The sequence below is a fragment of the Athene noctua genome, chromosome 1 (assembly GCF_965140245.1).
Source record: "Athene noctua chromosome 1, bAthNoc1.hap1.1, whole genome shotgun sequence".
NCBI lineage: Eukaryota > Metazoa > Chordata > Aves > Strigiformes > Strigidae > Athene > Athene noctua.
The window spans coordinates 171,194,440-171,219,300 of NC_134037.1; the positions used below are offsets into that span (position 1 = coordinate 171,194,440).

General features: G+C 40.6%; 1 protein-coding gene across 2 annotated transcripts; it reads right to left on the bottom strand.

Annotated features, from left to right (window-relative positions):
• Nucleotides 1–1,968: 1,968 nt before the first annotated feature.
• Nucleotides 1,969–23,902, bottom strand: CYBB (cytochrome b-245 beta chain). 2 transcript variants are annotated; one of them, XM_074929599.1, is made up of 14 exons: nt 23,831–23,902; nt 21,023–21,118; nt 19,491–19,601; nt 17,987–17,989; nt 15,560–15,644; nt 14,145–14,290; nt 13,159–13,349; nt 9,028–9,157; nt 8,106–8,198; nt 6,428–6,681; nt 5,979–6,141; nt 5,001–5,147; nt 3,663–3,787; nt 1,969–3,061 (listed from the first exon to the last, which is right to left on the bottom strand). In XM_074929599.1, exons 1-14 carry the CDS (start codon nt 23,873–23,875, stop codon nt 2,935–2,937), a joined length of 1,716 nt encoding a protein of 571 aa, XP_074785700.1. In that variant the 5' UTR covers nt 23,876–23,902; the 3' UTR covers nt 1,969–2,934. The 2 variants fall into 2 exon arrangements, with proteins under 2 accessions (XP_074785700.1, XP_074785691.1); XM_074929590.1 differs by lacking the exon at nt 17,987–17,989.
• Nucleotides 23,903–24,861: the final 959 nt, after the last annotated feature.

Below are 24,861 nucleotides of genomic sequence, written 5' to 3' on the forward strand. Positions count from 1 at the left end.
AAGAGTTTTGCAGTGGCAGTTGTCCCTTGACAATGAAACATGGAGCTCCCTCAAGTCCTGCCTTCAACCACTCACTGCCATCCTCCTTGCACTGCTTCCCCACACTGTCTGCAGGAGCAAACTTGAGACATTCCTGTCTTTCAGAAAACGTTCCTTGTGCCACTGCAGCAGGGTCATGGCACCAGATAGTGTTGCCTAAACTGCTGAGTACCATGTGCAGTTTCCCAAACAAAGGTGAGAGGCCACCCTTTGTTTCTAGGGCAGGATCTTTCGAGTCAGCAATTTGACAGCAAGAGAATCAGTTTATTGTGAAAGTGACCCCTTCGCCTGCCCCCAGGAGAGAAAATCCCCAAATACACGGAAGGAGGAAGTTTTCAGGGAGAGGTCCAGCCGATAGGAATGGTCAGATGGCAAGCAGTGGCATATGGCCACAAGAGGACTGACCTTTGAGCTCACCTGTAGCTCGCTGCCCAGCCTTGTCCTCCAGGTAAATGAGGAGCACTGTATGTCCTGCCTGGGAAGCTGTGGTGGTGTTGCAGCCACAACTGTCTTAAGAATTTAACTAAGGCATGGTCTTTATATCTAATGTAAGTGTTGTAAAAGATGTTTTATTAAGAAAAGGTCTGTGTCTAAGGTGGCTCATCAGTGAAACCACTGATGTGGGGAACTTGTATAGAGCAGACAAGTGTTTGGAGAAAGGGCTTTAGTCCTTTACCACCCTAGGAGACAGTAGCATTTACATAAAACAGTACTACTGACATACTTCTGTGCTTTGCTGAAGAGTAGGGGACTCAAGCTAGTTTGTTTCTTATGTCTGTATTTCAGTCATGTATCCTAGATTTTAAAAACCTTCATATTCAGATCATGACTGATAAGGCATGGCTTTCTATTTTAGCAGAATTTAATATAACAAACCTTTGAAAGAAACTGACAAGCTCTCACCTGCTTATTCTTTTATATGTTTTAGGAAGACATTTAAAAGCGCAAAATTCTTTTTACTGAGTGCGAGGTGACAAAGAACCCCTGGTACAAGTGTGCAGCAGGTCCTTACAACTGGCTGAGTAAGGAAAGATCCCTGGAATTTTAAGAACAAACACGACAATGTTCAGAAAATTAATGGGTGAATTAAAATACACTCCTCCAAGACTCTTCACACGATAAATATGCTGTCTCCATTAAACCCCTTGCAATTAATCTTTCTCCACTTTCTAACAGTATAAAAGCCTGATCATATTTCTGTTAAAATCAAACGCAAATATTTCAGTGCTCTCTGCACAGTATGAGAGCCTTATTATATTTCACTAGCAATATTTTTTATTCCACAGAAGTTCTTTTGCTTATGTTCTATTCTAATAGGTGTGTTTCAAACAGAATTATGTGGATTTAAATATGGCCCTTCTGAGGGAAAGAACTGAAAAGTTTCCCGGTTTTGCCAGAAAAGGGTCTTTCCCAGCATTTGTCAGAAACTGGTACTAATAAATAGGAATTGGTAAACTGGCCTTTTGAAGTAGCATGGAGTGCTTGGATAACATTTAAAAATGGTGTGAAGGGAGAATAGTCTAGCAAGTTGAGGTGTCAAATATGCTACATGCAACCAGATGGCTGTACAAACTTGACTGAAACTGCAGGAGACACCACTTTCTTCTGTGATTGCAAGAACCTGTCAGCAAGGTCTTGTGCTGTGTAAGAGCTATCACAGGGCTTGGCTGCACAGTTTAGAAGTCACTATGCAGGTGACTGGGCTGAACAGGAGACCCATGGTATACTAAACTGTGGCTTTTTCAAGGCTTTTTGCTCTTTTAAAAATTTTTTTCCTATGCTGTTGCTTTTAATGCCTTTTTTTTTTTTTCCCCCCTCTGATGCTGGTATTAAAAGTTTTGTTTCCTTTTTTTTTTTTTTTTTTTTTTTCTTAAAGAACATGTTACCTGTAGTGCACATACAGAAGTATTTGTGCTGTGTATGGGTGTCTGGTACATATCAGAAACTTTATTTGTAGCTATTACAGCTACTGCCCACATGATCATTGCTTTCTCAAACATGTTTCACCATCAGAGAAGAACAGCTGAACAATAGGGCCAAAAGCACTGTATGCATTTAAGAATGCTTGAGAAAATACCCATTAAATCATTAAGCAACAAGATTTTTCAGCCTTGAAAATCAGAATTGGCAGTCTTGAAAACACACGTCTTCTTGTCTGGATCCCTGAACCGTGAATTTGAAGATGTGAAACTGAGAGTGTTCGAAGCAGCCAAACAATGGCTCACATGCCGGGTGTGGGACTTGGTTTGACTCCATCCTTGTCATCCCCTGCAGCTGGGGTGGGGGTGGCGCTCAGAAATCCAGGTGGTTCCTGCTTTCCTAAAGAGGAACGGCTGCTCTTCAGCTGCCTGCATTATCTCTTGGGCAAGACATTTACGTTTGTATTCAGAAACTTGAAAGATGCTGGTGTGCAAAGGAGATTTCCTCTTATAAAGAGCAATCTTTCCCCATCACCACCCCCCCACCCCCCTCATTTCAGGGACTAGCTGCAGCCAGGATAAGCTGTCTCCTAATAGCAAGCATTATGCTAGAACGCTTTATTGTTTAATAGCATTAAGCTTTATCAGTGTGACTTGGCTCCCAAATGCATATGGCTGCCTAGACCCTCCAGCAGTCATTATGAATAATAGGAGGATAAAGGCAGTTAATTGAGGGAAATCCCCTCACACAGACAAAGAGAATAGATTTCTACTAAATTGCCAGCATGGGAGGGCAGTGCAAACTTCCCTAAGGTAAAACTTGACTCTTATTCTACCACAGCGCTGAAATATTTCCCAAGAAGCAAAGGGATTTGGGTTAGTGTAGCTGACATTAGAAGCTGGGCTGTCCTTCCCAGACTCCAAACAGAGATCCAGTCTTTAGACTTGCATTGAATGACTCCAGCCTGCTTGGGATTTAGAAATTTTCCTTGTTAAAAATGAAATGTACTCCTCGCGGGTCAGCTTCTGAGTTGCTGATGCTCTGTTTGTTGAGTGTGTCAGCTAGGCCTTCAGGTCCACAGAGAAAAACACCTATTCTGGAGCTGTTAGGAAAATGAAAATATGGTCAGAAACTAGGTATGGAGCAGCTGGATGTTCTTCATGTAAATCAGGCTTATATTCTCTAGGTGCAACTTTTTTTCTCAATTACAGGAAGTAAAGTAGAGCTGGATGTCTATCCTGTAAAACTTATAATTTGCAAGGCACTTACTGCTGCTTCTAAAGCAAACGGTGGACTAAATCTCAGCAGAAGTCAGTGAAGACAGGTTTATTGACCTCAGTGGAATCAAGGAAGTAGAGCTTCAAAGAGCTTACAGCACAAATTCTTGAAAGGAACTGCTCTGGTTTTTTTTCCTACTAATTTTGGGGGCTCAGCTAAAGGTCATCGATATTCAGGTTTTGTTTTTTGAGGTAGAAAGTATTTTTGGAGGTATGTAGACATCACCTGATATTCTTATCTACTTCAACTGGAATGATGGGGTATGTTTTTCCTAAAACTTCTGCTAGTAATTAGACACTCCATGAAATACCTCAGTTGTTAGAAAAACCCCGCTCCTCAAACTTTATCGGTCAAAGGAATAAGATTGTGCTATTATGGCATTTAGATAGAGGAAGTCCATAGACACTATCAACTTGTAAGTTTACCCAGGATGCTTCCCCGCAATAGTTTTGAATTCATTTTCCCAGTTAGGTCTTCCATACAGGGTTTTCTGTTTAAGGCCTGTAATCACATCTTTCTCTTCCTCATGATGCACTACAAAGTGAGTGGCCTGTGGGAAATGAAATACAAAGGACAGCATAAAGTCAGTTAGATATGGCAGCATTATGTCCTGTTAAAAAAAAAAAAAGTACACACTGAATTATTTCCAAATTGAGAATATGGAATTTATGGTGTTTAGCAAGGACAGCTAACATCAGTAAAGTCCTGACTATCAGTAAAGTCTCTTCCTTTTGCCCAGACTGGGTGATATCAAGAGTTAAAGCTTGAAGAATTGAAGACAGCAGTTAATTGCATTTCTTCTGCCGTGAACTGGTTTAGTCTAAGAACTGTAAAATAAAGCTGTAAATGAAAACAAAACTTCCCCTTCAGGTAGAATAATACAACTCCCTTGACCTTAATGAAGTCCTGCCAGTTTGATCTCTCAAAGGTTTGATCCATATGAGGAAGTCTCGTCCACCCTCCCCGTGTAACTTTTGCCTAGAAGAGCTAAGCTAAGTAAAGGCAGGAAGAAAAGATGTGGTTAAGAGCATGAGTTCAGGCCTTGCAGAGTTCTGCAGCACTTTTAGATGAGAAAAAAGTTACAGGTAACTTTCTCCCCAAGCAAACATTTTGTGACTTTTCTTATTTCCCTCCTGTTTTTTCCCACTGCATGCGTGATGACTTCCTACCTTGCTCCTACCCCTCCCTGTTTGTCTAGCTGAGCTACAGCACCTTAGGCACATGGTGAATTTTGCAATGGTGAGACATAAGTAAAATAAAACATCACTAAAAGTATAAGAGTGGGCACCTTTCAGGACTCAACCATACATTCACAGGTGGCTCATGGAAGAGCTGCTCCTTTGTAGTCCCACAGTGACCTATATGTGTGGGACCAGATAGAGAACTCATGAGAGTCCTGAAACAAATATGCTGCCATCACTTAAACTTTGTGCATTAACTTGTCCAGTCCTAAATGCCATTAATTATGCTTTAAGCAGTATTAGCTGTCTTAGAGATACTTGCAAGGTCAGCTGAGGTTGCTGCTGTGAGGAAAGACTGCTTCCTTGAGTGCACAGAGTAAACAAGAAAGGAAGTCAGAGAGCACATTAGCAGCTGATCCCATGTAACTTCTGATGGATAATACCTGTCTGCATTTAAAACCTCTGAGAGCCAGACAGAGGCCCAGGATAAAGACCATTTTTTGAATGTTTATCAAAACATAACAGACTTGCTAACATTGACCTCAGTGCATATCGAAGCAGTATTTTCCACCGTGTTGTTACCTGAGATTCATCCCAGCCTGTAAGGTAGATGTTATAGCTGAGAAACTCTGCGTTATTCCTCTCCTGCATTTGAGCCTCCAAAGATTGCAAGAGGTCAGCAAACCATTCAAAGGCATGAGTATCCCTGCAAAGCCAGTAAAAATAAATCTGGAAGAGACAAGAGTGAGCTGTCAGGGGACATAGGCATTTATGGTTTCTGGTTTTATGTCTGCAGACAGAATGAGGATTGTAGAGTTCTTGTAGAAATTGCCCTGATCACTTGAGTAGATGGGTAGGCTGGTATCAAAGCTATGCAAGAGTTTTGATGCTGGGAGGGTTGTGAAGCAGAATGAGCAACTACAAGAACAAGGAAGCATCTATTTATCTTCTGCCAGCAGGTTACAGTTTTTTAGTTCATTATGTTTCCCCACTTACATCCTTGTAAAACAGTTTGCTAGGACATAAATTAATGATTTAGAGGTGGACTCTATCCCCCCTGTCTGCTGTCAGGCAAGGTAAATTAAAACAGGTAACAAAACCAGTTCTGTTCTCTGAGTATAACCATAACTGCAGAGTGTGACCCCACACGTATGCACAGGGAGTTTCCACGGGCAGGAGGGGAGGATGGTAGCAGTGCTCTTCCACTGACATAAAGTTGCTCCCTCTGTGCTTAGATGAAGAATGCAATATTTGCATGGGCTGTATTAGTGCCTTGGCCTTTGTGTTTCTCATGCAGATCGAACAACATCCCCACTGCAAGTGGAAACCCCCAGGGCCACAGTCAGGATTTGCGTGTGTGATTTTGCTCATAGACGTCTGTTTTTGTTATGGTTTCGCTTTTGACCCTCCTGCTTCCCTGCCTTCTAGTATTGTGAGGTAACTGGACTCTTCTTGTAGGACTCACACATGTCTGCAGCCAGATCACCTTTGCTGGACCTGTTTTGGTTTGGGTTGTTGGTCTTGAACAATTACATGGGTTCTAGAAAAGAGAACACATACCTTCTTGAGTTTTAGGTTGGTCGCATCATGGCAGTATTTGTACCAAACAGACTTGAGTACAGATGCAAAGGGGGTAACCCCTATTCCAGCTCCAACAAGCATAACAGTCTCATAACTGAATACATCCTCGCTCGCTGTTCCAAAGGGGCCATCCACAGCTATCCTGAAATGGAAAGTACACTTAATAAAACAGTAGTGGATATTTATTAACACCATTTAAAATCACAATAAAAAGGTATTTGTCTGCTACGATGCACATCTGGACTGAATACTAGTCAGCAAAAGAAGAGGTGGGGTTGATAGGAAGAAACTGTAAAGAACCAGCTAAGGCCCACATCTATGATAGAAGTAGTTAAGGATTGTATCACAGGTGCCACCAAACTGGTTGAGCAAAACTCAGACCTTCAGAGGTGTTAGTTGACTTTATCATGGAGACTCTTTGTACTTACCTGGGCAACTTCCATGCCTCCTGGAATTCTTGCTTATCACATCCACAGGCGTTGAACAAGCCCTCTGTCCAGTCTCCTACTATACGGACATGAATGCTGAAGTAATCTTCTTCTGGAGCAGAGGTTAATGTAAATGGATGCCATTCCAGTTTAGACACTGCTGGACATTTGACAAAAATGTATTGCCCGACCTCCATCTTGAAGCCCTTCTTCATCATCTGGAGCTCAATTGTCTTGAAGGGATGAATGACCACCTACAGTGAGAGGGACAAGGGAAAAAAAGGGAAAAAAGGCTGTCTTCCCCGTTCACTGGATGTATCTACATCCTCCATCACTAACATCATCCTTTGCTATGAGAGCAAGGCAAGCAGGTGAAACCCTGTTCCCAACAGACCTGGGAGTGAGAAACAGCACCTGACAGCCAGATGAGAGACTGCAGAAGATGCTGAATTTTTGGTTGGTATTTCTTCACACCATGCTTGTAGTCACTCCAGAAAGGACAGGTCAGACCAGCGCATCTTGTAACATGTCATCATATCTATGTGTGCACATAGTTAATTCCAGATGCACCTTACACAGTGGCATGGAGCACAGTGTTAATGGATCTGACTGTATATATAGGGGCAAAACCATAGGGCTATCATACAGATAGGGAATTGGATAGATAGTACCACTGGAAACTGATGCTTTTGTGTTATGTCTGGGTGAGACCTATAATATGGGAATTTGCATTCTGCCTGTCTTTAGCCAAGAATAAATAGAAGCAATATTCTAGAAGGAAGGCTAGTATTTCCATCACTATGATTTTTTAATCCTGAAGTTGTCTGCCAAGGTTATTTTCATTTTTCTGGAGAGATTTGCAAGAGGGAGAATCAAGTCTCTATCTATTAATGTAGGTTTTAATAATAGTGCTTAGGATTGGGGAAGAAATTTTCTGCCAACACAGAACTAAGCAGACGCCATAGACATATGTTGTAGAAATGGCTCAGAGATATTTTGGTTAAATTACCAAAAAGCACACTAGTATATGGGAGCCTTCCAATATGTCAACATCGTGCCAGGGCACAGTAGAAACATCTAACGTCATCCCCCAAACCCTGCTAGGATTTGAACAGGGTATGTCCACAAGATGCAGCACAGTGTCATGGGAGGAAAATACACCAGAAATTTTATAAGTTTGAGCTTAGTGCCATGCTGATTTGGCTGTCAGACTTTCAGAACCAGCGTTAACATCTCTGCAACACAACATGAGGAATGGAAGCTCAACATTAGCTTTGGCTGCACAAAATAGGCTCCTAGCTCTCCTTTTCAGGAGTTATTTGTTCTGCTGAAAAATCAGAATTCCTAAATATCTGGGTAGTTTTGAAAACAAAGATTTTGTATCTTATATTATTCTGAAGGCAGTGAAATTTCTACATTGTGGAATTTTTCTCTCAATACAAAGAAAATTAATTTCTCTTTCCTAAGGTTCAGTTCTGTGCCTTAGCTAACTTCCTCCTCTTGCTCTCTTCTAGAGGCAGGCTACATTTAGGTATTAGAGGTTAGCATAACGATAGCAGCCAGAACATTCTTTTCACTGATAACACTGTCAGTTGTTGTAAGAGCTGCTGGCTTTGCTGCATCATTTGGAAAAATTGGTAATGTTTTGCCTGGTGTTAAGCGTAGTGTCAACACATACCTTTGTGATAACAACCTTCTGCTGTGACCTCCAAAACCGCACCAGCCTCTCACACAGGTACAAAAACATGGGACCTACTACCCACTTCCATGTCTGTAAACAGAATAAAATGAGAAGTCAGATGATGAAGATGGCAACTTAAATTAAGTCGAGTCCTGGAAATGCTATGAGCAGGTGTGAAATTCAAATAATGTAGGTTCTTTATCAACCAGAGTAGAGAACCCTTAAGAGATATGACATTTTCAAAATTACTTATGGTCACAGAGGGAATTTCTTTATCTGTTGAGAGTTGCAGCTGGCTTTTTTGTTGCTACTAGAGTTAGAGCAAGGCATTTTCCTATGAGGGATTTTGCCTCTGTCTAAAACTTAAGGTAACTAAGTGAAATGTGCAGTAAAGCTCTGAATGTATTATTGACTCAGATCTGTATTACTGCAGAAAAAGATGTGGGTTTTGTTAAAAGATCAGTGTGAAATGTGAACAAACAACCAGCCTGGTTAGTCAATAAAAGCTGAAGTTTCAACGTCACATTTCCAGAGACATTAATTTTCTCTTAATGATCATTAGTCTTTTAATAATGTGTAACTATTTGTTATGTGGATTATAGCACTTTCTAGAAATCCCCAAAAGTCACAAAATACATTCTGAGTAAACAGTTGTCAGATACAATTTACTCTTTTGCTTTGCCTGTTAATTGCGCTCATTTCATGGCACGCTGGAAGTGGGTTGTCTGTCCGTCTGTAGTCCATTTCTGTTTATAATCCATTGTGTCAAAATCTGTTGCTTTATGTAAAGAAAGCTGCTGTTGAAGAGCTTTGGGGGCTACATAGCTGCTTTTCTACAGCAAGTGCATACATTATTTAACTAAAAGAGTAAACTGTAAACATTTTAAATTGGATTTATGCTCAAGACAACTGTTCTTACCATAGGAGGATTCCCTGAAAACTGGGGGATTGGGCAAGAACCCTTCTTTCCCCAGTGAGTGAAGTTCTTGTAGCAAATCTCTGGATCATGTTCAGCCAGACTCTCAGCTGTCTGTCCCCGTACAATACGCCTGGAAAAAAAGTAAGAATCATTAAGGCAATGAAAAGAAAATGAAGGTATCTGTCCCTTATTGTTATTCTATTTATGTACTGTATTTATGTGGAGTTGTGGACTTCTGCAGTGCTACAGCTTTGATACAGCTTTTTCTTTCTAATCAACCCACAAATTTGCTATTAAAATAATAAAAGTGGGCAGGAAAGTTTGTGGGAGAAAATACTGACTACAAGACTAGGCAAGGAACTGAGAAGTATGTCCGTTACCATTTTCAGGATGTGGTCACAGTAGGAAAGCTTCATTCTTTTCAGAGTTATCCTACCTTTTTCTTAAGTAAAAACAAAACCTGGAGGGGGCAAGGTAATCAGTTTCCTACTGACCAGTACAGAAATTATTTCTGTTGTTTACCTTAGAAATTTGGAGAGCCCTTTCCAACATACATTCTTCCTTTGACCCTTCCTCTCTCTCGGAAGCTGTGGAGCAGCTGTTCAGTTGGTGAGAATGAGCACAGACCCTTCTGACGCAAAGCAGCTATGCCAGCTATACCAGCTTGTGTCACCTGATGGTCTGTATTCTTGCTTGGTTAGGGTTTGTTGTTGTAGCTATTGTTTGTTTTATTATAGAGACTCTGACTGCTCCAGTTCAGCTGTATTTCCAGTGGCAGAGCTAGGGCTGAATGACAGTTTCAGTTTTGAGGGGGAGAAATATGTTCTGATCTTGTACACGATTTTCTGCCTCTGGAGTTCTGACAACCTCAGGGGTGTGTGAGTCCCAAAAATGTTGGTAATTAAGAGGATGAGGGTCATAGTAGAAAAATGCAGATTGAGATCTGACTTTCCCTAGAAACATTCTGATTCTGATCAGGCTCTTCAGTTTTATGCTGATATAATTCTGTTGACATCTTCCCATGACTTCTCCTTCTGCTTTTCTAGCTCAGTTGCTGTTAACTAGACTACATTTCTGATGTTTCAAAAAACCATGGTATCTAAGTCATATGTATGCCTAGCTTTATGTGACAGTTTATCAGAGGATTATTAGAAAGCCTGTGCACAGTTTTGAAAGTTAAAAGATTGCACTGCTCATAAATATTACTAATGAACCTCTTCCTCATGAAAGGTTTGATTAACATCCTGTCTGCAAAATAAAGGGAAGGAACGATACTGTCCCCAGGAGCATCACGAGTTGCAATTTGCAGGAACGTCACCAGTTGCATTTTACTTCCCCACCAATGACAATGGGCTCAGCTGAGCTGCACTCTGGGATGAGTTATGGGAACAGGAGGAGCCAATTTCCTCACCATGTTGCTTAAGGGAAAATGGGCCTGGGGGGTTTGGCCTTGCCCTGTGCTCCATTCAAAGTCTGACAATGCCAGGACCCTGTACAAGATAAAGAAAGGACTTACTTTCCCTTACTATTCAGGGTAGATGCTCTTCTAGTACTGTAACTAAGCTTTCAGTAGTACAGCCTTATAATTCTTTTTCAGCTGAAAGGTTTACTTTAGCTTCCAAAGCAGGGTGATCTGCATCGCTGTACTCTCTCCTCTTTACATTTACTGTGATGGAAAGTTTGGGACATTTGTCTGTGACACACAGCTCATGCACAAAAACCAGTGCTACAAAAGTGCTGTAACAGCTTGTAACAGACAAGAATCTGCCCCTTCGCTTCTATTAATTATCTTTGGTTCAGTTTTCTGTATATACATGTATGTATGCATGTATATATAAATATGTATGACACACAGCCTTCTGTCTCCTGAGATACTGACATCTATGCTCTCTCTAACATGTTACTTTCAGACTGTCAGATCATACTTATTCCATAACATCCATCGTTTCACATCTAAGATGTCTATCTTGAGTGTAAAAAGCCTGTCCAATATTTTTTACTGTATTAGTATGACTCAAAATGTCATTCTTGCCTTTAAGACCAAATAAGTGAGGCCAGAAAGCATCCGTCCCTTTACAGATAATAATATACCTATGTTTATCTCCTTTCAAAGGACATCTGAACTTCTCTAACAACCATGTTAAACCACACTGTTGCCCAGACTTTTGTCTTTTCAGTACAGTGCAATTAAAATGGTGGAAGTATACTGAACATCCAAGTGAAAAAAGTCAACTTTTATGAAATATATGTTCCTCACTGACCTCTAGAAAGAGCAGTGCTTGCTTTCTGATAGTATTGTGTAGTAATTACTGGCAAGTTTAGACATTTTTTCATAACTATAGAAGATTTGCTGCAAGAAACAGGAACCACTTGTTTTCCTTTAACAGATTTTGCTCAGACCTCCTTGTTTTGGAAGTTGGAATGGACAAATAAACTGGTGGCGATTCTCATCTGCCTTCTATTTTTGTTCTTCCTGTTGTGGTCTCAATTCTGTCTTTTTTCTGGCACTACTGGACTGAGAGGAAGTGTTTTTGAATAGTCATCTTTGCTGGGCATTTTTAAAGCCCACTTTCTAGTGCACCTAGAATTTCCTTTAAAATGGACAATATAGTATAATGATGAACTACAGAGACCTGGACAGGCTGGAGCGATGGGCTGAAGTCAACTGGAGGAGTTTCCATAAGGCCAAATGCCGGGGGCTGCCCTTGGGCCACAACAACCCCCAGCAGCGCTACAGGCTTGGGGAGGAGTGGCTGGAGAGCTGCCAGTCAGAGAGGGACCTGGGGGTGCTGATTGACAGCTGGCTGAACAGGAGCCAGCAGTGTGCCCAGGTGGCCAAGAAGGCCAATGGCATCCTGGTTTGTGTCAGCAATAGCGTGGCCAGCAGGGACAGGGAAGGGATCTGACCCCTGTACTTGGCACTGGTGAGGCCGCACCTCAATTCCTGTGTTCAGTTTTGGGCCCCTCACTACAAAAAGGACATTGAATGACTCGAGCGTGTCCAGAGAAGGGCAACGAAGCTGATGAAGGCTCTGGAGCACAAGTCGTATGGGGAGCAGCTGAGGGAACTGGGGGTGTTCAGTCTGGAGAAGAGGAGGCTGAGGGGAGACCTCATCGCCCTCTACAGCTACCTGAAAGGAGGTTGCAGAGAGCTGGGGATGAGCCTCTTTAACCAAGTAATAAACGATAGGACAAGAGGTAATGGCCTCAAGTTGTGCCAGGGAAGGTTTAGACTAGATATTAGGAAGCATTTCTTTCCAGAAGGGGTTGGAATGGGCTGCCCAGGGAGGTGGTGGAGTCCCCATCCCTGGAGGTGTTTAAGAGTCGGGTTGATGTAGCGCTGAGGGATCTGGTGTAGTTGGGAACTGTCAGCGCTAAGTTAACAGTTGGACTAAGTGATCTTCAAGGTCCTTTCCAACGTAGACGATCCTGTGATTCTGTGAAATATGGCTTGGATACTTCAGCCTTTTTTTTTTTTCTCTTTATGCATCTGTTCCGTGGTTTTATAAAATGGAGCTAAAGTTCATTTTTCTAAGTGCTAAAATTGTGTTTGCACAGTGCTAGAATTGTTTCATTAGGCTTTCAGCTATTTCAGAACGTATGGAATAAGCCAACAGTAGAAAAAGATGTTTGGCATTTGGAAGGTACAAAAACTTACAGTTGCCTATATTTGAGCTGCAACTGCTAAAGATCTATTCTGAAATGCTGCTGATATTAAAAGTTAATCCCAGTCTAAAAGATAAATCTCTGTTATTATAGTTTTCGTTTGGCCAGTAAAATCCTGGGCTCTATATAATTTTTATGGTGCAGTCTCCTTACATGCATGTGTGTGATGCAATTCCTTCTAGAAGAGAAAGATAAATTAACAGTTAGAAATAGGAACCTTAGAAGAGAGCTTTCCCATTAAAATAGCAGAAGTTGAGTATCAGTGAGCTTAGATATGCCAGAATCATGCATGTGAATAGCTTGTTGCATGTATCAGTGAGAACATCTTTGCTCTCAGAGCCTGTACTAGCCCATCATTACCGTCAAAAATAACTGCTGCTTAGTGACTTAAGTCCCTATATTTTTGTGTGTAGAGGGCTTTTAAGATACAGTAGTTACCACATACTGTTAAGTGCGAATACTCACCCAGCACCATGGATGACAAGGCCAATAAAGAAGATGACAAAGAGGTGGTGGGTGTACCAAAATACTTCAAAATACGACCTTCGGATGGTTTTGGTAGATGATGTGATGATTAGTATGAGGGCCAGCGTGATGATAACGCCAGTAAGACCAGCCAAGTACGTGAAAGCCACATACAGGCCCCCCACAGGATTCTGTGAAATAATTGCACGTTAGTCTAAGGAAGGGGTTGCATCAAAGCAGAGCCAGCTGAACCGTCAGTCCATCTCACTCGCCAAATCTTCTACCTTGCTGTAAGTCTTTAAGTCACCCTCTATGAATATGCAAGCCAACAATGCCAAAATCCCACTCCATTTTTGTTGCACTGCAGATTTACTTGTACTAAAGGTAAGTGGAAATAGAGAAAAAGGGTTTTCCACTGATTCCCAGACCAAACATTTTTTCTTATTCTGTCACTGCTCAGCAGTATGGGCTTGGGGAAAGTGAACACTTTTGCACAGCTCTGTTGTTACAACCATATTTAGGGAGCTAAATGAAAGCTCTCCTTTCCAGTGGTGTTGTGCAGCTGTGGGTCTCATAATACATATGGAGGTCAGATGCTTGGTGTTTCTGAGGAAAGGGGAAGTTCCTTATTCTGTTGTGGTTTTTTTAACCAGAGTTAAGGAGACCAGGTTCAAAACTTTTGCCTTGATTTCTGTGTACCTTTCTGTATGCCATGTTTAGCTTAGTCAGAAGACTTCTTTACAGGGTATTTGCTTTTATGTAATGTTTTAAAACTACTTTGAATTCCTGAGGTGAAAAAGTTTATACTACCAAAATTCAGCAACAATATTACTGACAAATACAGAAGAATGAATTGTGCAAAGTTTTGCTGCAAGATGTTCCAAACCCAGATTGTGCACACCAGAAATAGGCACTCTGCTCAGATTGTCTTATATGGTCATCTAAACAAATGTAATACTGATTTTTCACAGCCTGATGTCACTTACCCCAATAGTTTTTCTAAAAAAGTTGACATAGCTTTCATTTGGGTTATCACCAAGGCTAGAAAGCACAGCTGCCAGAGTTCCTTTCTCTTCAACACGGGCTTCCACACTCCACTCTACATTGAATAAGTGTGCGATGGTGTGAATTGCTAGGAGTGACGGGACAGAAAGAATTGGGATTAAGCACAAGAAAAGTACTCAGTGGTTTTGGGTAACGTTTTAAACATTGTAACATTTGTCAACTGCAGTTTAAGACCTTAGCCACTTTCACCCTCTTCATCACAATTTTAGATTACCGTTATGTTTTACTCTTAAAGCTTTACCATCTGAAGTTTACATCTTTTTGAGTGGGGGAAGGAAAGAAGTAAAGGGAAGAAGTTTCCAGCACATCTTTGTTCAACAAAGGCCTTCAGCAATTCAGGTGGGAGAGCAGTACCCTAATTTTATACCTGGGAAACTGAAACATGGAATGGCTTAAATTATTGGTCAGAGACCATCCAGGAATTCTGTAGAAGAGCCAAAAAGTTAACCTGTATGTCTTTGGTGTCACATTTGCTAGTGCTGCTTTGCTCTGCTGTATTGCTAATAATCACTAATAATGTTCTTGCTGAGCTGGATGCATCCCATAAACCTCATACAGCTGAGGTGCTTCACACTATTTCTACTACACATTACTGCAGGGGTAAGCTGTACAACACTTCTTAAAATTTTCCCTTTTTTAATTATCAGATACTTATTCACTTTCAAAACAGGCCTGATGGGTACAGATCTCGCACCCCTGAACAACTTGTCTCTTCTGCAGACCTCCCCTGCTACGTTAATTGCATCACCCTGCTCCTTTTCTATGAAGTGATTAGGGAGATTTCAGCCACAGCTCAGGAAGGGAACCTGCTCAGGTCAAGCAATCTACTGATACAAAGACTGTTCTAGGATATATGATTTGTAAGGTACTTGCATTGAGAAGTAACAAATTTTATGAGGGGAAAAAAGATAAAACCCCCTTAGTTTAGAAAATGAGAGCTCAAATATGAAAACATTTCTATTGCCTGTCTAAGCTTTTTATATCCTTTTCTTTTATCATTTCTATTATTTGATTCAGACGTGCCAGCTAAGAAATAAGGCTAGGCAAGAATTAAAGCCAGGTTATCTGATTCTCAGGACATTGCTAAACACCCTTTATTAACCAGTGTCACAATAGTGCTAACGGTTCAAGAGAAAGGTATCTTTCTTATTTATATTTTGCTGTCTGCCAGCTGCAGAATAATATTTGGAAAATTATTTAAGCCTTGGCACATGCTGACTTCTTTAGGTTAATGACATCAGGTCTACTGCTTATATCCTTAAGAACTTGAATCCCACCTGAATACTGTGTAAAATGCATGAGAAAGCAATAAAAAAAGAAACGTCTGAGCACCAACCAGTATGAAGGGCGATCATCCATGCCACCATTTTGTGAAAGGTGAGGTTCCTGTCCAGCTGTCGTCTGACACGGGTAGAGCAGCACTTTGGGTTTGAAGCAAAAAGTATTTGAAGATAATTTGTGATGTCTATGCATACTTATTTAAATGCAGGTAAAAAAACAGAGGCCCCGAGCACAGTAATTAATGGCATTGCTGGTAAAGATTTAGAATTCCTAAATATAGACAAAAATATTTTCCCCATACTTCAGAATACATTAATAACAGATTGTGTTGTAACATGTCCCACTGAAACAAAGTATTTCATAATGAGAAAAAAGCTTAGCATCCATTATGGCAGAAGTATATATCTTATCTGTGTTAAATTTAAATTGCACATTATGAACAGGAGGGATCACACTCAGCCATGGCAGGTTGATTGTTTTGTTAGAGTCTCAAATTGCCACCTAACATCAGGATTCTACAGTGGTTCACACTGTAGAAATGGACTGTAAAGCTTGGGTTTAACTGTCTCAGGGAGCTTCCACCCCAAACATCCTAGTCACTTATGTTCAGTAATATGAAGTGATTCCTTCTCCAAAAAGCTGGGAGTACTTGCTAGCATTTACTTACAACTTCTTGTTGGAGTTATCAAAGAGAAAAAGAAAAAAGGATCTCTGCTGATACGAACAGAAGAACTTGGTTGTTGAAGAAAATGGAGTGATATTTTCATTAAGAATGATGAGAGGTTCTTAAGAGGCCCCATCTAAATTGTGGTGTGGTCAGTGGGAGCTTTCCTATAACTTCTAAATTCCTGTAAAGCTAGCATTTACTGTCTCCACACAGCAGAAAGCATAATTATCCTGTATTGTGTCTTTATATTGCTTTTGCTCTCTGGCAAAGGGAAGAAAACACTATGCAAACTAACACAAAGATTTCCTCACAAGAAGTATTAGATGTTTCCCACAACAAATTAAGAAGGATCAAAATATTCTCCCAGCTGTTTGCCAGACATTAACTTTGTAGATGGCAGGGTAAGGTAAAGTATCTTCTCAGCAGATAGCATGAAGCTGATCATCCCACCCATCCAGGAGTGAAACAGAAGAAGGGATGATGAAACACCAGAACAATTTAATTTCTGATTTGTTCTTTACTTAGTAGAGATACCAGCAGTGGTCTTCCATACCAGTTCATTTCTAAATCTCTCATGAGTATTAACTGTACAGATAAATAGATAATCAGGAAACAGTTCTTCAGTTATTCTACAGCTGTGATACATTGATTAAAGGGCAAATTCTAACACACTGGGGCTATTGCAATGACTTCAGTAGACTGTAACAACACCCAGGAGAAATTTGGCCTTCTCTGTATCATTTATCCTGAGACATAATTAAAAAGATTGTAGAATAAACTGTAGCATAGTGAGAAAATGCCATCTCTTCTTGACTACCTTGATCTTTATGTTTAAGAAGCAGAAGGCCAAGCAATGGCAAAATGCTGTAGCTAGATTCAGTAGTGAGGCTCATTAACAACAGCGGTGAATACAGCAATAAAAGGCATGCAAAGATGATACAGCTGTTCTTTCAGTTAGTAACAAATAACTTTGTAGTGTGTGTTTTCTGGATGGCAGGATGTAAAGGGCAAGAGTTGCCAGCATATTCCTATTGAACAGTGGGTTTGAACAATTCTCCCCTCTCCTTAACCCCAGTGACATTGCTGTTGGAAAGGTCACAGCCCTTTCGGTAAGCTATGTGACATTTTAAAATCCTGATTTTTCTTAAGAGATCCTCACAGGTGTTAGGTGCAGAGCAGGGCTAATTAGAGACAACAGCAGAACAAGCATAAGCAGCTGTACCCCTGCACTAAGGCCAACACAGTCCTGATACCACCACTGGCACACCGGGCTGTGCATGTTTTGCTTAAGATATAAAATTACCTCCTTCCTGAAGTATAGCTTTGTTGCAAAAAGCAACTGAAGTTAAACAAGCTCCAGCTGTCTGACAGTCCTATTTTATGCCCCTCCCTCACCTCCTTGCTCATCCTCAGAGACCTTTGCTTCCTCATACAGCCTAGCTCTATCAACAAGATAGCAAGCTGCAGGCAGGCAGCAGAAACGGAGCTGTAGCTCTCTGCATGGTTCTCACTTGCAAGCTGAGTGTAGCCTGAGTGGGACTGTATCACAGTGCCCAAGGCAGAAGGACTTACTTAGTCTGTAGCTTGGACACAGATGTAAGAAGGACACAGAGATAAGCTTTATTGGGATCCTGGTTAGAAAAGTCAAGCTGCAGGTGATAGGAGATGAGCAATTCAGGACAAGTAGCATAAAATCCTGATTGGAATAAAGTTCTCTGATTCCTTGGAATCAGTTTTTAGCCTTCCGGTACTCTCTCCAAAAGTGTCTTCAGATCTTTCATTGTTTTGACCTCAGAAGACCTCTGCCTAACCTACTTTCTGCTCGACCTCTGTGGAATCTATTCCAGACCTCATGAAGGCCTTGTGTGATTAAGGGTTCATTGATATTTTCCAATTGCATTTATCCAATAGCAACATCAATTCTTACTAAATTTATGTTCATTATTGACTTCTGCATCCTGAGGACTCAGCTCTGAATTTTGGCAGATGCTAGTTGATCTTTCTCAGGGCGGGGAAAGAACAGCTTTAACCCTAGTTTTACTTACTATTCCTCTTCCTTTTACATACATGAGGGGTACAGCTGTCTGCTTTTGTAGCATCCCAGAATCTGAAGGGGTATAGCACAAGACTGAAAGCCGGTCTGTGTAGTTCCAGCTTTATATTCCTAAGTGTTATGCCTTAAAAAGGCCAGGGCACTGGCCTTAGTCCTAAATGTAATTTAGGATCTTAGTGTAGCGGACACATCTCATTTATTCAGCCACACAGACTGTCAGGATATATGTACTGTACAGGATATATGTAGGAGGTACAGCCTGGCTTGTCTCTGATTATTTTCTTACTACTGTGTATCCCACTCTCTTCTCCTATGAAGGACTCTTGAAACACTGCATCTACTCTATTGTTTTCTCTTTTGCTCTGCTTTTTCAGCTCCCTCGGGCTGTCTCATTTTTGTGAAAGAATTTATACTAGATTTACAGATGAAAACTAACTTCTGCGAACTGGTTTTGTTGACCATGTGTATTTTAAAGTGGTTAGAAAAAAAAGAGGAATCATATACTTGGAAGGAGAGTTCATGAGCTTGAGAAGAATATTGCTTTTTCACTGCACCATGGCATGCATTGTCTGCATGACTTCTGCTGTAACAGCCAGAGATCTAGATTTCAGCAGTGTGATACAGTCAGTACTATCACAGGAAGCCTCTCCAGCTGTCACGTAGAATCAGTTGCCCTTTTCTTAGTGGTGGTTCCTTGGTGCTGTATGTAACATTTGCATTTGGGAGCTATAAATGGTGAAAAATCCTGTTAACTATTTCATCCTGAGATGGAAACGCAGCTCAGACAAAACAGAATGTAATTTATGAACCAGTCGAAAAAAGTCCCTTTCTGAAAGCCTGTGAAAGACTACCTTTACTTTAAGAACTGAACATGCAAAGACAGAAGACATGGGCTAATATCTCCTGCTATAAATGGGTGTTGCACCAGTGACAAATAAAGCAAGTATGTGTAAGCACCAGCTAGGGTTGTTGCCAGCCAGAGGGGCTTTGCATCCAGGGCAGCATGATGTCCAGGAGGCAAGAAAAAAGGGAAGACTCAAAGAAGGTTAATTCAAGGCTAAACCTCTCAACAGAGCTCTAGACACACCACTGGCATATAGTCCTGAGTCTTGCTCATAGCAAAACTCCAGGCTTATCTACTTCTTAAAAGAGGACATCCTCAAAGTACAGTATACTTGGGGAACTTGGACAAAGTTGCTTGGTATATTTGCAAGGCTGTTTGGTTTAGTATCTTTCATAAATTTTGAAATTCTTTCTTCATCTTACCGCACTTGATCCTCTGAGGAAGGAGAGCAAGTTTCGACATACTGGCAGAAGAATCAGCATGCAATTGAAATTCAGACAAGCTGCAGGGGCCCTTGCCAGAGCCAAAGCACGCTGTAATTGAAGAGATGCTGTTATTAAATGCATTACATAAGACATTATCCAAGACATCGATAGACACAGATTTAATTTATCTATTATATCACAACTTTTCATGAGCGTGAGCTCTAGAGTTAATTAACAATGTTCACATTTCAGTGTAGTCAGACACATATGCAGGCAGAACACATTCCTCCAGATAGACACCTTCTATATCCAGTTTTGAAATAATATGGCTGTGCAAAAAGCTCCCTGTTATGTCTGACGTGGACAAGCACGGATGCAAGTGTAAGCCATTGGTAGAGTTTTCTGTCCCAAGGCTGTAAAGAAAGTCTCACTGCTGTGGTTTCAGTTGGCTGAGCGCTTATGCTGGACAGAAGGACAGCTTATGAGGGATGTGGTTTTATGATATCTGTTGTCAGTATAAAGAGTCTAGGGAAGTGTTTTGCCTCATCTTTTAGGAATATGTTCCCTTAATGTTGTTCTTCACATTCTGAATGATTGCAGATTTTTGAACAGACTGTTTGAAAGGAGGGAATAATGAACATATTAATCCAAACACAATGAAGGGAAGGAAAAGTTAATGCTTGCTCTCCTTGCACTGACTGGGACTCTTTCCGGTTTCAAATCAGTTACTTACTTGGGGTTACACTGAGCTTTAGTTATCTAAGCACAGGTCTCTGTGACTTCAAAGGCAACTGCACCAGGTTTGCAAAGGACAGAATTTGATCCACAGATCTGAAGCCGTATGCAGAATAGGATTTCATGCTTTGTTGAATTAAACCATGGCTTTACAAACCGTTTACAAAGTACTGTGTTCTGTAATTTGAAGTTTAGACTGGTTTTTAAGTCTGTGATCAGGCTGCTAGAATAAGTGAACAAACTAATTTTCCCTGTCAATTGGTCATGACCTGTGGTAGCTTTGGAAGCAAATTTGTAGTAGGGCACATAATGCTGCGTTAACCAGTTGGATTACATTGAATAGCCCAGAGTCCAGGGTCACTTCACTACTTAACTGCTATTCACATGCTGGATGACTATATGAATGATGATTGCTTTTCAGAGCTAATAGCTTTGTAAACTTTTCATGCTATGAAAAATAATTACAAGGGGAAATGACTGCACAATAGTTCCATGGCAATATTTTATTCCTCTTTTGCTTAATAAAGCAGCCACAATTTATGTTCACTTTAATTACCAGGAGCATAATAGTTACCTGAAAGCATCTTTAGAATGGGATCTCTCTATTTTGAGTAGCAGCTTTCTGTTCAGAAGCACTGGACACCTGTCTGCATTCAGTTACCTGTTTGCACATGACTGTTAACTCCTACATGAAGCTGCTGCTCCAGACACCCGATCCTGTTTCAATCAAATAAAACAAGGTAAAAATGTTCTGTGCTCTGTCTATGCCAATATAATCCATGTTTTGTACTTACGCCAAGGAGTACTCTGGTGTAGAAGAATTTTGGTGGGACATCATATACCAGATAGTACCACCAAAAGAGGAAGACGTTTAATCCCAGCCACACAAGCTGAAAGAGAAACGAACAGGAAGCTTTACAGTTTGCTGTTAGATATCATACATCTGAATTTACACAGTTCAGAGAATGGTCAGTTAGTTCACTGTGCTCCTGTTTGCATGGAGAGGCATACTGCAGGGTATAAAGTGTTCAGCAGGAGTGATGATAGACATTTTTATGGTGGAAATGGGCTCTGATGTGTGCCTACAAGAGTACAGTGGCAATAAACCAAAAATACAGCAATGGGTAGCTGAAAATTTTGCATCGCTCAAGGGGTTTAGCCATGATTATATAAGGACCATCATATTACAGCTGTTTAGCTAAGTCTGTGAGTCTAGTTGAATCTCCAAACATCATTAAAGGTTAGGGCCTCTTCCAAATGCCAGTTCATCAGACATACTAACCTATGTAAGAGGAAGACTTAAGAGCTGTACCAAAAGATGAAGAAGCTTGAGATCTAAGTACAGATGGCCTAAATAACAGGTAGGGCCTAACTGAGTAGGAGGCTCTGAAGGTCTGAAATCAGTCAGCATGAAATATTCAACACAGCCAGTTTGGTAGTGGTTACACTACCCAAAACTGGGCTTCTTTGTAGCTGTACTGCAGTATTCTCTCACACTTACACATCCTACGGTGCAGGTTTCTTTAGGGAAAGAGAAGTTATTAGCCCTTCTCAAAGCTATCTAAAGCAGCTACGAGCCCATCCAGCCAAAGAGATCATAGTGAATCTGGACATTTGCCCTCCTGGCACTGGTTGACTGATTTCACATCCCATAGTGAAACCAATCTGTATCAGTGCACCCTCAGCCTAAGATTTACTAGGTGGTGCATGAAAACAGAGGAGAAAGTATGAGAACTGGGAGAAAACCCAGTCTCTGGTTATAAATTAAGGATGCCAGAAACTGTGACATTACAGTCCCTCACCCTTCCTAACCCATACGTTTTGCTAGTTCTTTGGCCCGGCTGACAGTGTAAAAAACTTGGGATTAGTTTAGATCTTGAAAATGTCTGATCATTGTGGCATAAATACAGGGAAATGAAGGGATTTCCATCAGGGTAAGGCAGTATATGGGAAATCCCCCATTCCTCATTAAAAAACCAAGCCCATTTTAGGATTAAATGCTTCGGATATGTATTTAAAGTGAGAGTGTGCCACTCCTATGTACAGTAGCCTGACAGCATGTCCAGAAGACCAAGATGTTTGTCATGACCCTTGATGGTCTCTCACAGTTCTTCTTGGTGTTGACCCACATGGAATATGGACCCTTTGAGAAGCACTGACACCCTCTGGGAATTTGGGTTTAGTGGCAGAGTTAGCAGCCATCCGTGCTCTTTAGCTAGGGCCAGTGGAGGCAGCATAGGCTGGAGTTAAGGCTGGCATGTTTCTGGTTTTGTTGAGGTACATCAATAGAAATTGTGGCCGTCCTGTTTCTATCAAGCACTGGACTACCCTGTCCCTAGTCAGTGTGCAGTGTAGGGGACAATGCAGAACACTTTGTTAAGGCTTCCAGGGAACAGTCCTTTTAGCTCATTTCTTTATCAGTGACTTTGTTAGTTTCCTTCCCTATTAGCTGCCCTTGGTAAAGCTTTGAGGCTCTAAACCCAAATTCCTTATTTGAACAAAATAAGGGCTTCTTACTTAATTCTATTAACATTTCTGTTCTGGTGGGGAAAAAAAAAAAAAAAAAAAAAAAAGCCAGAATTCACCTCTTGGCAGTTTCAACTTTTTTAAGTCACTGAAGGTAACAGCAAAAAGTTACTCCTTTTCAGTGTGCTGAAGTGCCAGGGTTATGTTCCTAAACTAGAGCTACACATCTTCAGTGTAATATCTAAATTTCAGTTGTTCATAGCAGAAGAAACACCTTTTCGAATAAAGATGTTCACATTTTAGTCACCACAAATATGTAAATCCTATGTCTTCTTCTTCCTCTCAGTATTTACATCTACTAACCACACCTGGCAACGATACCTAAACTGGTATTACATTTTGGTTTTGTATATGGTTATATATATATATATATATATGTAAATTGTAAAATTGTATACCTATAGCTCTTTCATCACACTGAGAAGTGAAAAAAAAAGAAAACACTGAAATATTAACTTCTGTCTATGTTTTCTCCGAGGAGGACTGCCCTCCTTTACTGCACTTTTAAATGCAACTGGGATTTTCAGTACTTTAATTTTTGCTTGGAATTAATTTAACCTACTTTCACAGCCACTTTGTGCAAGCTATATACAAACTCAGTTCAAGTACTAGTCGTCTTAATGAAGGAATCATGAATCTCTGCTCTAAATTCTGGAATCTGACTCTAATACAAACTTTATATCATCAAGACACTGTGCTTTCAGTTACACCCACTTTTGTTTATAAACGTGCAAGAAAAGGTAGTTGTCATTGCTTTCTCTCTTGAAGTACACATAGTTAAGTGAGATAATGTTTTCCTTAAGTCACTGTTGCATCCAAAACGCCCAGACACTTATTTCTAACAAAGCAAATGAAAGTTAACACAAGATCATTTCTCAGTTGACAACGAAGCCTACAGCAATTGAGATACCAGACAGAGCTCCTTAAAAATTATTCTCTTGAAGCATTTCAGTGCACTTGCCGCCCTAGTTTCAGCATAATCAGATGCATCATTCACTGGCACAGTGAGATCTGCTTAGTACAACTTTCAGTAGAACTTTTTACTAGACACAAATCACAATAAAGATTGTACTTACAACGACGAAGATGGACAGTCCTTCATTCTCCACCCAGTTACCCATGATTGCCTGAGACGAGTGTGCACAACAGCCCTGTTCTTTCTGGGACAGTGTCTATGTCTTCTCTCATAAGGAAGTGAGAGCAGAAGCTTGCAGCAACCTGTTTCCTTTCTCATTCATTTAGGAAATGTTAACCATTGAATCATGTCCATAGTTCTGTTTCAAACATGTTTCTGCCATCTTTATATATAACTTTGCATGACTCAAATATATATAAACTGTTGAAATAATAGACTATGTTTTCCTTGTGACACAGGGAATAAAATAAATAACATAACTGGTCAGGTTTTCTGTTAAAAAATGTATTGCCACTTTATATAACTTTCAGTGCTGAAATGTAATACAGAATGTACAGAAGAGTTATCTCTTCCCAGCCTTGTCTTTTTTTACTACCTCAAGTCTAAGTTGCTGTTCCTGCTGATCCTCTTTGATAAATAACCACTAGAAATATTTCTCTTCTATTCAATGTCCACAGAAGCTTCCAAATGTAATCTAACCTCCTGTTGTGTGGTACATTTGGGCCAAAATTGAGAACATGTACCACTAGATAGGCTGTTTTTCATATTTTGCACTCCTGCAGAGTCCCCAGCCCCAGCAACCATGTCACTATATAAGAAAAAAATTAAAGTGAGTGTTTTGCTTTTGTGATTAGAGGCAAAAATATGGGAAATTGTCCAAATGTATATGAGAGCTTATAAGATGGAGGATATTTATTCTGAGTTGTTTTTTTGTTTTGTTTTGTTTTGTTTTTTTAAAAAAAGGAGTTTAATGATTTCTCAGTGTTTTGCCTCTGTGGTGTCACAATTCCCAAACCTGCAATAAAGTGTGCAAAATGGTAGTTTGGAGGAAGCTTTGGGATTAAGAGAGACAATTTTTTGGCAAGGCCCAGGCCCTAGGGAGGAGCAAGGCATCCAGACCTGCCTCCAGCTGGCTCAGTCTCCTGTGTATTCCACCCACTCGGTCACAGAAATACAGATCTTCTCCCAAAA

Excerpts from the sequence above, each read along its gene's own strand:
- CYBB (XM_074929599.1), bottom strand. The coding sequence starts at position 23,875 with ATGGGTAACTGGGTGGAGAATGAAGGACTGTCCATCTTCGTCGTT. Across the intron at positions 13,350-14,144 it reads TTTTTAGAAAAACTATTGGG|AATCCTGTGGGGGGCCTGTA; the intron begins GTAAGTGACATC and ends ATTATTTCACAG. Across the intron at positions 9,158-13,158 it reads CTTGTCATCCATGGTGCTGG|GCGTATTGTACGGGGACAGA; the intron begins GTGAGTATTCGC and ends CTTTTTTTCCAG.